At 40.6% G+C, this 16449-nt stretch overlaps 1 protein-coding gene across 8 annotated transcripts in view; it reads left to right on the plus strand.

Moving 5' to 3' along the window:
• The window catches only part of ttc39c (tetratricopeptide repeat domain 39C), a 187097-nt gene that overhangs the window by 64056 nt on the left and 106592 nt on the right, over positions 1 to 16449 (plus strand). For 3 of the 8 annotated variants that reach the window (XM_072257470.1, XM_072257517.1, XM_072257509.1), the window contains 6 exons: positions 504 to 613; positions 4991 to 5114; positions 10030 to 10127; positions 10539 to 10643; positions 11023 to 11061; positions 12119 to 15165. In XM_072257470.1, the coding sequence (XP_072113571.1) occupies positions 504 to 613; positions 4991 to 5114; positions 10030 to 10127; positions 10539 to 10643; positions 11023 to 11061; positions 12119 to 12208 (566 nt within the window). In that variant the 3' untranslated portion in view covers positions 12209 to 15165. Of the gene's footprint in view, positions 1 to 503; positions 614 to 4990; positions 5115 to 10029; positions 10128 to 10538; positions 10644 to 11022; positions 11062 to 12118; positions 15166 to 15450; positions 15636 to 16449 lie in introns of those variants that run through there. The other 5 variants (XM_072257489.1, XM_072257478.1, XM_072257443.1 and 2 more) reach the window with 3 other exon arrangements.

Raw genomic sequence — 16449 nt, forward strand, 5'->3', positions numbered from 1 at the left:
CTCATGGTCCTACAAAAAAAATTCCAGAATAAGAAAAATTTTGGAAGCTATTAGGACCTTCCACTCCATGATCACCTCTTTCAAAGCTGGGATGCAGTTCCTTGGGACTTATGCTTTCAAGCTCATTAACTTTGCTAGTAGCATTTCTTTATTTCTATGTATTCCTTTCACTTCTATTTGCACTGAACCAGCAGTTCTCCACAATTTCAGCAAAGGATTTTTGTGAAAATAAATGAGATATTTTTCAAAATGAAAAAAGTTTGATAGAATCTTTCTAGGTGGACCCAGGGACCTGAAGACTGAGAAGCAGTATTTACAACTTCATAAATTTTGATTGACTCTGCAGTGAGCATTAATATAAATCATAAGAATTATTTTTTAAACTTATTGCTTGTGCAATTCTCTTGCACCATTGTTTTATTTGATCTTTTGTTCTGCAATGAATTTAATCCAATAAAGTCCAAAAATCTTGATTTATGTAAGGTACCTTTTTTTTTTGGTAGTTTGCCAGGGAGCAACAGGTGAGACTGACAAGTCACAAGAAGCATTTGTAGAGGTCCAACGGCTTTTCAAAAGGAAGAATAATCAAATAGAGCAGTTTTCCTTCCGAAAGGTGAGTTAATAATTTGAACTTGATATTTAATGATGTGTCAGATACATTGCATTGGGTTCTTGAACTGACCTGAGAAACCTTAACAGTATTGCGCTCTCTGTTGCATTCCTGTTAATTGCTTTGCTCATGTATAGGTTACATACAATTTTATATTATATTTGTTAACTTGTGTTTGTCCTTAACTTGTATGCCACCATGCTGCTGCTGCAACAAGGTATTTTTCATGGTATTTATACTTTGTATGCTTGTATGCCTAAGATAACAATGAACTTGAACTAATATGGCATTATAAAGTGTAGTACCAGTGACAGCACATTGCAGGGGATGTGTTCCACAGCCATGGAAGAGCAATGTCAAATGGTTCAGATCATTTGTTGTTGATAAATAATTTCACAGGACAGTTAAAAATCAACTTCATTTGAAGCCCAGAAGGAATGGACATTAGTGAAGCAGATGGGTTTTTATGACAACTTATGTTCACCAATACTGATTTTTAGCTTCTTAATCTCAAATGCATTTGATTAACTGAATTTAAATTCTGCAACTGCTTAGGTGGTGATTGAAAAGTTTTCGGACTGTTAGTCTTGTTGTATTGCTGTAACCACTTGTTACATATACCTGTTAGGGTGCATTCTCCAGTTACCTTATAAGGTAACCATAGCCTTCAGCCAGGAGCAGATGTTATCAGGTGGTTTCCAACTTTCACAGAGTGTTTCGACCCTTAACCACGACATTCTCCAGTTGGTGAGCTGGCAGTGGTGGCCAAATCACTGCCCATCTGCTCCTGGCTTCCAGCTCCCCTCCCCTCCTCTCGCCTACTTCAAATCCAACAAGAGGCTCGTTCTGCCTCTTGTTTTTCACTCCTTTCGTCCAGGCCCAGATCTGACAACAACTGCCATGCTAATTTGGCTGGGAAACCTCTGCAGCCGATCTCCACAGGGAACAACCATATCTGCCATCCCTTGTCTTTACACTCCTGCACTAAAGGCTGGTTCTTCAAGGCCTTTCTCTCGTGGGCCTCTTCCCATCCTTCCTCCCACGGCATAGTCAGCTCAACCAGAATTATTTTCTTGTCTTTGGTTGATGACAGTACAATGTCCGGACGTAGAGTTGTGTGCACCACATCCGGGAACTGCAACCTCCTTCCCATGTCGACCCTCATCTCCCAGGACCTGGCCGTTAGCAGCAGATTGGGCTTTGGTTGTTTGGTTACGAAAGGCCTAGCTCCCTCTTTGAAGGTGATGGCCTTCCTCAAATCTGTGCCAGCTGTCCTCGTCTTGCGTCTCTTCCGCTCTAGTGTGTCAGCAAGAGCCAGAAGCACCTTATCATGGCGCCACCTATACCATCCTTGAGTTAGAGCGGTTTTGCACCTGGACAGTATATGAGCCAGTGTCCCCTCTTGACCACAGAGCTTACAGTTTGGGTCCTCTCTCATCCCCCTGTGTACAAATGTAATGGTGAAGGAAGGGTGTCATACAGGGATTGCAAGAGGAAGGAAATACTGAAGGGCTCCAGTCTCCATAACTCTGCCCATGAGATCTTGCGCTTAGGCAGATCCCACTTTATCCAGGCACCCTGGAACCCTTGTTCCACTGACATCTGCTTCTCTTCCTCACAGTTCCGTACTTCTGCCTGTACCATGTCTCATCTGTTCCTTATACTTGTGTTTCTCCACTGCTGGAAGTGAACTGAGCTGAGGCCTTGCCGCCTGACGCAGGGGTTGCCGATGATATCTCGCAGCTTCAGAGAACACATTGCCTCCTCTACAGCTTCGTTGGCAGCCCACTTGCGCCCAGATCTGGTTGTAACGCCTGCTTGCTTTACCAAGACGTCATTGGAATCTCTCAAGCTTAATAAGGCTCTGCATTTTGCCACCTTGAATTCCTCCACAACAGATGACAGGGAAAGCTGCAGTTGCCCAGAACGAATGTAGAGGCCCACTGAAGAGAAGCTTGGGGGAACTCCCAACCATCTCCGCAGATGCTTGTTGGTTTTCCTCTGGATGCCCTCTACGGCAGTCATGGGGAACTCATAAAGTGTGAAGAGCCAGAGAAGCCTAGGCAGAATGCCATATTGGTACAGCCAGGTCTTGAATTTACCTGGAAGTCCGGATTTGTCCATCTTCCGCAGCCATTCGTCTTTCTGCTTCACAGCATTGGTGACATTGGCCCCATTTGTCAATGACACATTAAACCACTTCTTCAAGCATTTTATTGGGTTATCTTCGATGGAAGGGATGACCTCACCCTGAACTTGGAGGCTAAACTTGCTATTAACTTTGCCCTTTCTGATCACCATGCACCTGGACTTCTTGGCCTTGAGGGACATCCTAGCCCAAGTGGCTACGTTATCCAGGGTTTCCAATACCCATCTTGCTTGGACATGTGACACAGTTGTTATAGTGATGTCGTCCATGAGCCCTCGTAGAGCCAGCTGAATGATGCCCGACTTCAGCGTCGGGCTGCTGGTTACATCTTCTGCTGCTGATAATAGGAGGTTCATTCCCATAATAAATAGGATGGGAGAGACAGTGCACTCTGTTGGAATCCCCTTCTGGAGGTCCTGCCAACTAGTTGTGAAATGGGCTGATGTAAATCTGAATTTGAATCCTCCTAGGTAGCTGGTGATCATGTCTCGTATAGCCACTGGGATGTAGTAGTGGTCGAGTCCTTCTAGGATGAGGTCATGTGGAATAGACCCGTAGGCGTTCGCAAGGTCTAACCAGACAACTGTTAGGTCGCCCTTTTTCTTCTTGGCCTCACGGATCAGATGGCTAATCATTGAGGTGTGTTCCAGACACCTCGAAATGCCTGGAATACTGCCTTTCTGGATGGATGTGTTGATATAGTGGTTCTGCGTCATGTAAGAAGTCAGCCTTCTTGCGAGCACAGAAAAGAAAATCTTACATTTCACATCCAGGAGAGAAATTGTCCTAAACTGGGCAATTGTGGAAGAAACCTCTTCCTTTGGAATAAAGCATCCCTCTGTCAATTTCCAACTTGATGGAATAGTACCTTTGGCCCAGATCTTTCTCATGACCCTCCACAGCCTTCGAAGAGGTTTTGGGCATTTCTTAAACACCTTATAAGGTATGCCGCTTGGGCCTGGGGCAGCTGATGCTTTAGCTTTCCGGATGATGTCCTGGATTTCCTGCCATGTAGGCTCCTTCACATTCAGCTCGATTGATGGATTTTCCGGTCTGCGCACAGCCCGATTGGTTCCTAGTCCCTGACCCCTCCGTGGGTCACTGTGTGCCTCCCGCAGGAACTCCTCTACCTCTGGCTTCGAGCTGGATAGTACACCAGATCTTTGTTGGCTAAGAAGAGTCCCGGTGAAGCTGAATGGATCTCTCACAAACTGCGCTTGCCTTTACTCTTTCTTCCTTCTTTGCTGTCGCAGATGTTCCGCCCTCCGGAGTTTGCACAGCTTTTCCCGCAGCATACTAGTTAAGTCCTTGATACCTTCTTTTTCGGCCGGTGAGCTGGCTTTAAACCTCTTGTTGAGTGCCTTTAATTTGCCCCTCGAGCGACGAATCTCCGTTTCCCTCCTATTTGGTTGCCATGGTAACTCGGGCTGACTTCTCTGCTCCATTGAGCCAAATTGTTCCTTAGCTGGATTGTACGCTATGGCTGTGAGTGAGTTGATCTTTCTGTGTACTGGACCTGCTAAGGCAAATTCCAGGATGCCGTCTAGATCGTCATTGAACTGCATCCAGGCGACGTTGTCTAATGATCTAGGCCATTTGATCCTGTCTTTCCTTGACTAATGGATTGGGGTAGCCGAAGAGGAACTCACTAGGTCTGTTGTTTGGTGCTGAGGCAACTCAAGAGCAGAGAGATCTTCAGCTCTGTAGGGTGCTTCCTGGCTGGAATTCTCCTTCGTCTCACCGGACACTAAGTCCGTGCGCTACACTTGGGTCACCATTGATTCACATCTAGACCTGCTCTGGTGTATCTTGAGCCCTCTGATGTTCTTGCAGACTTTCCCGCAATTACACCTTACCGTGAATTCCTCTCTGGTCAGTATTAACTAATTAACTATGATGTAGCTGACTAAATTAGTTTTAGAATCACTAAACAAATCCAGATAAGGTGAAGTATTTTTTTGTGGTGATAAACTGAGTCTTAAAAACAAGCAATATTGGAAATTCTGGAAGTACTCAGCAGGTCAGGTAGTATCTGTGGAGAGAGAGAGAGAGAGAGAGACAGACAGACAGACAATTTCTATCGCAAGGTTGATGACTTCATCCGGTATATAATTTTATCCTCAGTATTTTGAATATTTTTTGTTTTTACTGGTATAATCTATTGTCATTTATAACCACAAAGAAAATTATTTCTTTCTTTGAATATGTTTTTTTCTTGTTATTTTGTATAGGCTGAAAGGTTTCAGAAAGAGAAGCCCACGAAAGATTTGTGTGTGCTTGCTGTCATAGAAGTGCTTTATTTGTGGAAAGCTCTTGGTAACTGTTCCCCTTCCAATCTTCAACGAATGAATCAAGGTAGCCAACTGCACCAACATAGCTTTGTCATGCATAGCCCTCAGTTCTATGGAATTGTCCAATTTCTGATCTGTCTTCATCTTGCCCATCTTGTCCATCTTTTTGACCATTAGACCATAAGGCATAGGAGCAGAATTGGGCCATTTCTACTCCTCCATTCCATCATAGCTGATGTATTATCCATCTTAACCCCACTCTCTTGCCTTCTCCCCATTAACTTCAACACCCTTACTAATCAAGAAACTATTAAACTCTGCTTTGAATATACTCAGTGGTTTGGCCTCAACCATCAGTGGCAATGAATTCCACAGATTTGCCATTCTCTAGCTAAAGAAATTACTCTTCAGCTCTGTTTTAAAGGGTTGACCTTTTTTGAGGCTGTATCTTCTGGTCCTAGACTCCCCCACTAAAGGAAGCATTCTTCATACACTCCATCTGGATCTTTCAATATTCAACAGGTTTCAATAATATTCCCCCTTCATTCTTCTAAACTCTAGAAAGTACATTCTCAGAGCCATCAAACACTCCTCATTTCATTTCCCGGATCATTCTCGCGAACCTCCTCTGGACCTTTTCCAATGCCAGCACATCCTCTCTTGGGTTAAGGGGCCCAAAACTTCTCACAATAAAGTCCAGTCCAACCAATTGTATCAATGTCACATTCCTCTGGTACTTTGTGTTTCCTTAAGGTTTTTTGTTGCACACTCAGTGGTAGAACCATGCTGATTGTCCCTAATTAGGCTTGGTTTTTCCAGTTGCTCATAAATCCTATCCCAAAGCATCCTCTCCAATAGCTTCCTTACCACTAATGTGAGATTCACTGGTCTATAATTTCCAGGATTATCCCCATTTCCCTTCTTGAATAGTGAACCATTAATTACTCTCCCATCATCCAGCAGCTTGCCTGTGGCTAGAGAGGTCACAGAGATCTCGGTCAAAACCTCTATAATCTCATCTCTTCACTCTGCAATAACCTGGGGTATTATCTATTCAACCCCTGGGGATTTATCCATTTTACTGTTCTTCAAGAGACCCAGCATCACCTCTTTCCTAATCTCTAAATGGCCGAGCAAATAAGCATGTTACTGATCTCCCATTCCTTCACATTCTTGTCCTTGGTAGATACCAAAGCAATACTCATTTATGACTTTTCCCATGTTCTCCTCCTCCAAGAATATGCTCCCTCCTTTATTCTTCAGTGGTACCTTCTCCCCAGTTATGTGTATACCTAGTGTGTTTTAGAACTTTCTTTAATCCTACTTTTCTTTTATTTTTATTTGGATAAGGTATTCACAAGTAATACACAATTTTTTTTTACATATATAACCTTTTGCATTTTTTATGTGAGTAAATCTATATTAATTTGTACATTCACAAGCGCACATTGAGATAATATAGAAAATAATTAGGCACTCAAATAGATGTTTATGTGCATTTGTAATTCCACTCTATTAAACTAAATAATGATAATAGTTGTTATAAAAATATTAATAAGTGATTGAATACTAATTTCCATGTATCTCTTCTGGTCCATTTCTTTCTGGTCCAAAATTTCCCCAGATCTTTTCTTTACTTGTGTTAATTCGACATTAAAAAAAAAGAACAGTAAACATTCGAGCCAAAGGTGCTTACATTAGCACTATTACTATGTTGGTGAGACAAGCAGTATAAACCATTTGGAGAGTCTTCTAAAATCTGCTCGCTCTGGGGTTATAAATTCAATCCACTTATTCCAAATTTGATAAAATTTTTCCTTTTGAATTCTCAGAGAGTAGGTCATCTTTTCCATTTTAAATATTTCCAAAATGATTTCATGCCAATCTTCTAATGTAGGTGATGTTGGATTTAACCACTTTCTGGTGATTGATTTCTTACTTGCCGCTAAAAGGGCCTGCAGCAGCTTTATATCTTTCTTCTGTTCCAAAAACAATACATGCCCCAAGTAGAGAGTCTCAAAGTTCAGAGGTATCTGAGTCTTAAATACCTTAACTAATGTTCTGTGAATACCTTTCCAATATAAACTTAATTTAGGGTAATCCCAAAAAGTATGGAAATGATTTGCCTTAATCCTACTTTTCAAGGCCATCCTGCTTTTCGTGATTCCTTTCTTAAGTTCCTTTTTGGCTCCTTTATATTCCTCAAGGGCCATTGTCTATTTTAGCTTCCTAAACCTTGCATATCCTTCCCAATACTTCTTGACTAAATTCACAACCTTCTTTGTCACCTAAGGTTCCCTAACCTTACTATCTTTGTTCTTAATGGAACACACTGTGCCTGTTCTGTACTATGTACTGTTGGCCTTTAAACACCCTCTATGTATTAATTGTGGACTTCCCAAAAACAGCTGTTCCCAATTAACTTTTCCTAGCACCTACATAATACTCTTATAATTTGCTTTATTTAATATTTTCCTGCAACATTCACCCTTATCCTTATTCATAGCAATCTCAAAACTTAGAGTTGTGATCACTATTTGCTAAATGTTCCCCCATTGAAAAGCAAGTCATCTGGCCATGTTCATTGCCAAACACCAGGTGCAGAATGGGCTGTCCTCTCTTTGGACTGTCTACATACTGTTTTAAGAAACTCTTGGATACACCTACAAATTCTACCAGGCCTAACCCTCTTGCACTAAGGTCCCAGTCTGTATTGGGGAAGTTGAAGTCATCCACTATACATCCTGTGGTTTTGCATCTTTCCTAATATGCCTGCATATTTGTTCCTCAGTGTTCCAGTTGCTACTGGGGGCGGAGAGGGGATTGTAGTATCCCATCAGAGTGATTGGATGTTCTATATTTTGAGTTCTGCCCATATTAATTCAGTGAATAAGCCCTCCATGAGTACAACTGTGATATTTCTTCTGATTAGTGCAATTGCTCCCCACCTTTTACCTTTCTCTCCATCTCTTCTAAAATATCGAAACCCTGGAAAATCAGACAGCCAGTCCTGTAACTGTCAACCCAGTTTCTGTAATGGTCAGAATATCATTGTTGAATGTACTATTCCTTGCTTTGTTCATTGTCCTTGCCCTTAATACACCTTGCATTAAAATATGAATGCTCTTAAGAGGGAAATCAGGAGGGAAAGACAGGGAGTGAGTGAGGTTAAGAGTAAAAGGGTGGTTAGGGAGAAAGTAGGTCCTCAGAGCTGAACAGGGCCATCCATGTCTGGAGCTGCAGGGATCAACACATTTTAATATTTCTCCTCAGTGTTTACTGAGGAGAAAATCACAGTTGCTTAAGAGATGAGGAAAACATTTGGAGATGTTTTTGGAAGACATTCATGGAAGAGGTATTTGCAGCCTACAGTGCATTAAGGTGGAGAAATTCCTAGGGTCTGACTGAATGTGTCCTTGGACTTTGTTTGAAGCTAGAGTGGAAATTGCAGAGGCCAATTTTGAGATATTTGCTTCTTTGTTTTCCACTGGTGAAGTTCCTGATAAATGGAAGGCTAATGTTGTTCCATTATTTAAAAAGGTAGCGAGGACAAGTTAAGGAACTATGGGCCAGTCAGCCTGACATCAGTAGTGGGAATATCACTGGAGAGAGTTCTGAGGGACAGAATCTACCAGCATTTGGATAGATAAATTCTGAATAAGGGTCAGCATGGCTTTGTGTGGGGAATTATGCTCATCAAAAATGTTAGTGTTTTTTGAAGAAGTACGTAAAAAGGTAGGTAAGGCCAGGTCTGTAGATATTTTCATTTGGACTCCAGCAAGGATTTCGACCGGATCCTATATTTTAGGCTGGTGTGGAATATTGTGTCCCATGGTATCCAGGGAGAGCTACTTGGGTGGATTCAAAATTAGCTCATAAGTGGGAAGCAGAGGGGTAGTGGTTGAAGTTGTTTCTTGGAATGGAGAGCAGTGACTAGTGGTATGCCCTAGGGAGTTGAGTTGGGATCCTTGTTGATTTGGATGCAAATAGACAAGTTTGTGGATGACTTGAAACTAGGAGGTGTTGTTGATGGTGAAGATGATTACAAGCATATCTTGATCAATTAGTGAAGTGGACCAAGTAGTTGCAAATGCATTTCCGTACAGATAAATGGGAGGTGATGCTCTATGGCTCTGTGACTGCAAACACACTTCAATCCTTCCATCCCATTGTATCTATTACTTTGCTTCTGCCTCTCCTTCCTTACAGTTACAGGTCATGGTGTGTACCTTCCATTGAAGCCCTCCATTTTCTGACCAGGTGCTCGGCTTTCCATTCAATTCTGTATCAACTCCTATATGCCTCACTCTTGGGTTACCCCCCCCCCCCACCCAATCTAGTTTAAACCCTTCCTGGTAGTGCTTTCTACGATATTAGTCCTGAGGCATAAATAGAGTAAGAAGGGTTTTTCAGTCCTTTGAAATTTCCACAAGCAAGGTGCATTATGAGTTTAAAGTCAAAAGCATGAATACAAAATCACCCTTGTCCATGTGAACAGTTTCAATACATACTAAAATGTGACCTGCTACTGATTAGATCACATGCTGTCTAAATTCCATTGCTTTAGAGCTATAAGGGGAATATTTAAGCTCAAGATTATTTTTTGGTTTGTAGGCATTTACAGGGAAGGGTAAAATAGAATTTACAATAAACTACACATAAAGACTGACAAATAATTGCTGTGCAAATAAAAATAATAATAATAATAACCACCACCCCTGGCAGCATATTCCAGACACTCACCAGTCTTTGTTTAATAAAAAACAAACTTGGCCTGCTCATCTCCTTTAAACTTCCCCTCCCCCACCTTAAAGCTATACCCTCTAGTACAAGATATTTCTAACATGGGGGAGAAAGAATATCTTCCCTCTCTCCCTGCCTCTCCATTGTTGTTCTTTAATATTGGCATTTGTAAGTCTGACATTTACAGTGAATCCTCTTCTGTAATAGAATATCTAATGTGTCACCTATCTATCCAGCTTGCCAGGAAATATATGAGCCATCAACAGTTGGGTTAAAACACTTACTCCTTGGTGCAATACACAAATGTCTAGGAAATACAGATGGTGCTCTGCAGGTGTGTATTAACAATTCTACTTGTGTTCCTCAAAGAACTATTGCCTTCTGATTATGCTGAATTGTTTGTCCTGTATTCTAAAAGTACTTAACTACAATATGAAATGCATGACAAAATATGTATTGTTTACTAAAATATGCTAGTACTTATTGTCAGTCATGTATAATAATTAGCTCAGTTACTGCTTTATTATTTAACTAATGTGTGTTTGCATTCATTCTTCCACTGTTGATTTGCTTGGGGTGGAAAATTATATTGCAAACAAGGATCTTTACAAGTCTACATTAGTAACTTACTATTGAAGTACTGGGCATCTCAGCATCAGAAGGTATTCCATTCCCCTCTCCTTACAGGCATAAGCTGCCATGAATGTACTGTGACACAGTCTGTATTATCTTTTCTTGCCTTCAGTTTTTCCAGTTAGCCATAAAGGATGAGCTGAGTCGTCAGAACAATGCCTACATACAGCCCTATGCTTGTTATGAGCTGGGATGTTTATTGTTGGAGAATCCAGAGGTAAGGAGGGTGTATTTGTACCTCTGATTTAAAGTCTAAACCATTAAACCACTAAGTCTAAACCAGGTAAATGTAATCACTTATCTGGTTTTTGCCGTTTTTTGATTTAAAGAATTGGAGCACTTGAGAAGTAATGGGAACAGGGCATTTTTTAAAACTGGGGAAACTGTCTTCCAGAAAAGGAGCAACAGTAGTTAGCCATGAACTTGCAGATTGGCAGAGGCTGACTGGCTTCCTGTCCCTGTTGACCTGCTTCACAAATCAGCTTTTTTGTTGTTAAAGTATGTCTTAAGTTTTAGAATTGTAATTCAGATGCATCCTTACAGTACTGACTTTCCACGGGTAAAGATTGTTATTAATATGTCTCTTTTTATGGCAGATGCTGGATAAAGGCAAAGCTTTGCTTTACCAAGCCAAGGTAGGTTGGAAGATTGATGTACAAAAAATCGGTGGTTAATGGGTTTTGGGTTATCTTATACAGCATGCAAAGAAGTGCTTTGATGCATCTTGTCTATGCTGAGCTAGGCACATTCCTGAGCTAGTCCCAATTGCCAGCATTTGGGCCACACCTCTCTCATCCTTTTCTATCCATGAATTTGTCCAAATGTTTTTTTGTATGTTGCAATTTTCTACCCATCTCTTCCACCTCATCTGGCATACATACCCACCACCCTCTGTGTGGGGAAAACACTTACCCTTCTGGTTCCCTTTTGAATTGGTAAATTCTTTAATTATTGTCAGATGTACTGAGGTACAATTGGAAAACTTCTCTTCCGTACAAATCAATTAAATACAATAGTGCAGTAAGGTACTACAAGGTAAAACAATAACAAGAGTGCTGAATAGAGCTCTAGTTTTAGACTCACCCATCAGCCTCCTTTGCTCCAGAGAAAACCGTCCCAGCCTATCCATTCTCTCATAGCTCAAGGCCTCGAGTCCCAGCAACATCCTCGTGAATCTCCTCTGCAACCTCTTATCCTTCTTCTATTATGATGAGCAGAACTGCACCCAATTTTCCAGGCCTGGTCTCACTAACATGATGTTCCAACTCTTGTACTCGGTGCCCCATCTGAAGAAATGTGTCCCCTTCACCATTTTACCACTCTGTCTACCTGTGTTGTTATTTTCAAGGAGTGCTGTACCTGAAAGCCGTGGACCTCTGTTCCACAGCACTACCCAGGCCCAGTCGTTTCCTGTCCAACTGCTGCCCTGGTTTAACTTCTCCAAATGCATCATGTCCAACGTGTCAGAGATAATTTCCAGCTGCCATTCCCTTACCAGCAATTCCAGTTCATCTAGATGCCACTGTAATCTTCCTCCTTTGCTTTGTACCACATGGATATGTTGTTGATGGCCTGGCAGTATTTGGTATGGAATGTAGACATATTAGCATCTGTTACAATTGAACACATAACAATTTTTGTGATTTGACATAGAAAAATTATCTTTCAGTTAATTCCTATTTTGATCCGCAGGAGGAGTTTGCTGGATATGACTTTGAAAACCGGCTTCATGTGCGTATCCATACTGCTTTAGCATCATTGAAAGAAGCTGTTCCACAGTGATGTTTGCCAAACTGGAATCCTCTTCAGTGCACATATGATTGAACTTCAATCAATTTCTGCACTTTATGCTGTTAATATTCAGCAAAGTGGTTGGGAAGATCCAAGGAAAGCTGTATAAGACCCAAGCATGTAGAATGTCTTTAGACGTATTAAGAACGGTGTCACTGGCAAATGTGGGATGAAGCAGATCTGTTGCTTTGTTATAGATAGTTAAAAAGGTGGTGGCTTAGAGGATTCCAAGGATTATCAAGTGACCTTGCTTATTTTAACCACCACTTTGGTAACGGTGCAGTTCAGTTTAGACCTAACTCAATTATCTGTACAGTTTAACGAAGCACAGAGTCTTTTCATGTCACTGGTGCATATTCTAATGGCCTTGGTTGTGTAGTAGGTCAGGACTGAAGGAGGATTCATGGCTTTTGCCTTTTTCAGGCTAAATAGACAGCCATATCGTTAAAAACAATAGCCATACTTTTTGTTGCACTAATTTTATTTATATTTTGCAGAGATTTTATGCCATTGTTATTTTAAAATGTGTAAAAAAAAATATTGGTAGCACTTTTTAATCCCTTTTGTATTGGACCCAGAGAACACCAGCAGCAAAGGACTTGAGTTCATTTCTGCTCAGGGTCATTTGTTAATTATGAGTGAAAGGTGCAGTCTTTTTGAAATGCCTCTGAAACCACTACACCAAAATGTTATTTGATCTTCTGTGTTAGCATTCTTTTAAGTGTCCTGATACCTCAGTTGTGGATCAGACGTAAATTGTGAAATTCATACATTTTTAAAGGATAACTCTGGAAAACAGGGTAATGAACAAACAAAACTGCCTTGTAGCATCTCAGTGTCGAATTAATTACTTTGTCATTTGTTTTGTTGTATTATGATATTGGGTTTTTATCTATTGTTACAAACATCCTACAGGGAAAAATGAGATTTTTATTCTGTATTAGCGTATGCAGTTGCCAAGTTATTTATGCGCCATTACTTGAGAGATGTGAACCATTGAATAAGAACATGTAACATATCACTTGGATGTAGATACGACTTGGAGACACCACCATTGATTGGTTTCAAATATATTTTTTTATGAATTATTGAGATATTAGACATGGTTTAACTGCAGAAAAACCTGCATACATCATCCCTTAGTGATACATATTTGGGTTTATGTATATATTGGAACACCATGTGTGGATTGTCCAGCAACTGTGAATGTTTAGTGCATCAAGCTACTCTTTTTTTCTGAAACTGTTAATTCCTTACTGCGATATCATTCTATAGGTGCTGGTATTTCTGTATCTTGCCCAAGTGGTCAGTTGGTGTGGGACAGACCCTGGGGTGTTTCTGTTCAACTGTAACTCCATGAAGAAACTTAATTGTTGCTGGTTGCATAGTTTAATTTTTTTGAATATTTAGACTGTTGCACAGAAATGTGTCTTGATTTTAAATCTGTTTTCCTGTTTTATGAAGCTGGTGATCCTGGAAGCTCAGTCCCCTTATGTACACGATGTTGTGCAATTCTGTATGGGGGCTGGATTGTTTTTGTTTTATCTTTGACACCTGTTTACTTGGGTAAAGTAATGAAGTGTGACTCTTTTCAAGTTCTTACATGAGAGTGTTAATATTTCGATGTGGCACACATGCCACTCTGGGAAAGGGAAACAAAAGTTAAAAATAGTAATGAATTGAGTTTTGTAATTCACCCAAGAATTGATGGATATGCTCATGCTTGCATTAATGGAGGAAAACTTGTATTGAAAAATTACAATTACAGAATGGACTAATACTTGCAAATTAATTTACTGGGAACATGAAACAAGTGTTTTCTGCTTGATCATCACAGCAAGTTACTATCAGGTACTTTGAGCTGAATTGTTCATTGTGTACATGATTGGAAATATGGATGACAAAATCTTTCCCTGTCGTTTTGACTGTATGTAGACTGCCGTTACTCATCTGCATTAAACAAAGTGACCAGACGTGGCTAATACCTAGTGTTATTGTATCAGAAATTGTAAGTAGTTATCATAATGTACAGTAAAACTTCATGAATCTGATGTGAGACAGGTTCTGAACTTGCGGTGGCTGATTTTCTAGACCATTGAATGTTATTCCAATAGACTTTGAAGTCATATTTCTGGATATTACATACTAACATAATACATTTCCCAATGTCATGGTCATAGTCATACTTTATTGATCCCGGGGGAAATTGGTTGAATTAAAGGGATCACAGAAACTGGTGCTTTTGTGATTGAGGCAGTGTAGGAAATCAGCACCTAGCATGATAGACACCGAACCATCATAATTTTTGAAGAATTGGATATCAGTTATTGGAGTTTTTTCAAGCTGTTTTGAAAATATCATTGTAGTCAAATATTTTAAAGTTCCCTTATGTGCTTTAAAGGCAAGGTGCTGGATTTTGTATATAAACAAATGCACACAGTAGGTATGTTATGTAGGTTGCAGCCATAACTTCTATCCAACCTTTTTAAAATTGTTTTCCAATTGTAGAACCAATGTAGAACTTGCCTATATTAAAATATTCTTCTCCATAAGGTTGTTGGCAAGGGGGACATTTCTAGTTAGCCCTTTCTCTGGGATATTTAGGTGGTAAGTACCAATGAACTTATTGCATTGGATAAGTAAGACTAAGATAACAATACTGTAGCACAGATAGGGATGAAGTTCGATATCTTGGGTTGAGGAGGACGTGGGAGATGTGATGTATCCATGATGCTGCTGCTCTTGTTCCTTGTATTAAAGGATGCTGCCCTATGAGTCTTCTGGCAAATTAATTGATATGCTGCACTGGATAGTAGAGAGATTTGGATCTGTTATTGCAGAAATTTCTAACGATAGTTTTTGGTTGAGTCAAGGAATCAAAGTTACCCAGAAGTGTTTGGGTACATTAAATTTCAAAGTAAATTTATTATCGAAGTATATACGTTATGATGAGAGTCATTTTTTGCAGGCATTTACAGAGAAAAAGAAATAAAATAGAGTTTACAGGGAAATGCACATAAACAAAGACTGCCAACTAATATGCAAATGAAGACAAACTGCAGATAAAAATAATACTGAGAACACTAGTGTAAGGAACCCTTGAAAATTAGTCTGTAGGTCATAGAATTGGTGAATGAAATTAACCCCACTGGTTCAAAAGCCTGATGGGTGTAGGGTAATAACTGTTCCTGAACTTGGTGGTGTGGCACCTAAGGCTCTGTACTTTCTTCCAGATGGTAGCAGTGAGAAGAGGGCATGACCTGGATGGTGTGAGTCTTTGATAACAGATGCTGCTTTCTCGTGGCAGTGCTCCAGTGTACTCAATGGTGGGGAGGTCTTTGCCTGTAATGGACTGGGCTGTACGATGATTCCGTGGTAGCTTCCAATCTGATGGCATAAATATCGATTTCTCCTTCAGGTAAAAAAGAATCTCTCCCCCTCCCCTTCTGTTCCCCACTCTGGCCTCTTACCTCTTTCTTCTGCTGCTCCTTCCCTTTCTTCTGTAGTCTACTCTCCTATTAGGTTCCTTCCTCTCCAGCATTTTACCTTTCCTACCCACCTGGCTTCACCTATCACCTTTCTAGCTATCCTCCTTCCTCTCCCCACCCCCACTTTTTTATCGTGCCTTTCCCCTTCCTTTCCAGTCCTGAAGAAGGGTCTCCGTCTGAAATTGTTTGTTCATTTCCATAGATAATGCCTGACTGCTGAGTTCCTCCAGCATTTTGTGTGTGGTGCTTTGGATTTCCAGCGTCTGCAGAATTTCTCGTGTTTATGATCCACCACTTTGTTGTTCCTGAGCTTTGTTTCCATGCCAGGCCATGATGCAACCACTCAGGATACTTTTCACTGTACATCTATAGAAGTTTGCCAGTGCTTTTAGTTACATGCTGAATCTGCAAACTTCTGAGAAAATAATGACACGTGCTGTGGGATTTGGCGTCATTAACTTAAAACATCGGTTATGTTTTACGCTCAACACAGATACCGCAAGTGCTCAGTCTTATGACTTTTTTAGCGATGGAAGTTAGGTGTTGGGGATCAGTGTAATGAAACAACAGAGCAAGTGCAGGCTGCCTTGTGGTTTCCTGTTGTGTAATACACGGTGCGGCTGAGGTTGCAGAAGTGTGATTAAAAAATATATAAAACATGCTGAAAACTTGACGAAAAAGAAACGAGGTTTAGGACGGGGACCTTTCGGTTCTGTTCGTTGCCTCACAGTGTACTGAAACTTT

Source organism: Mobula birostris, chromosome 1, assembly GCF_030028105.1.
Source record: "Mobula birostris isolate sMobBir1 chromosome 1, sMobBir1.hap1, whole genome shotgun sequence".
NCBI lineage: Eukaryota > Metazoa > Chordata > Chondrichthyes > Myliobatiformes > Myliobatidae > Mobula > Mobula birostris.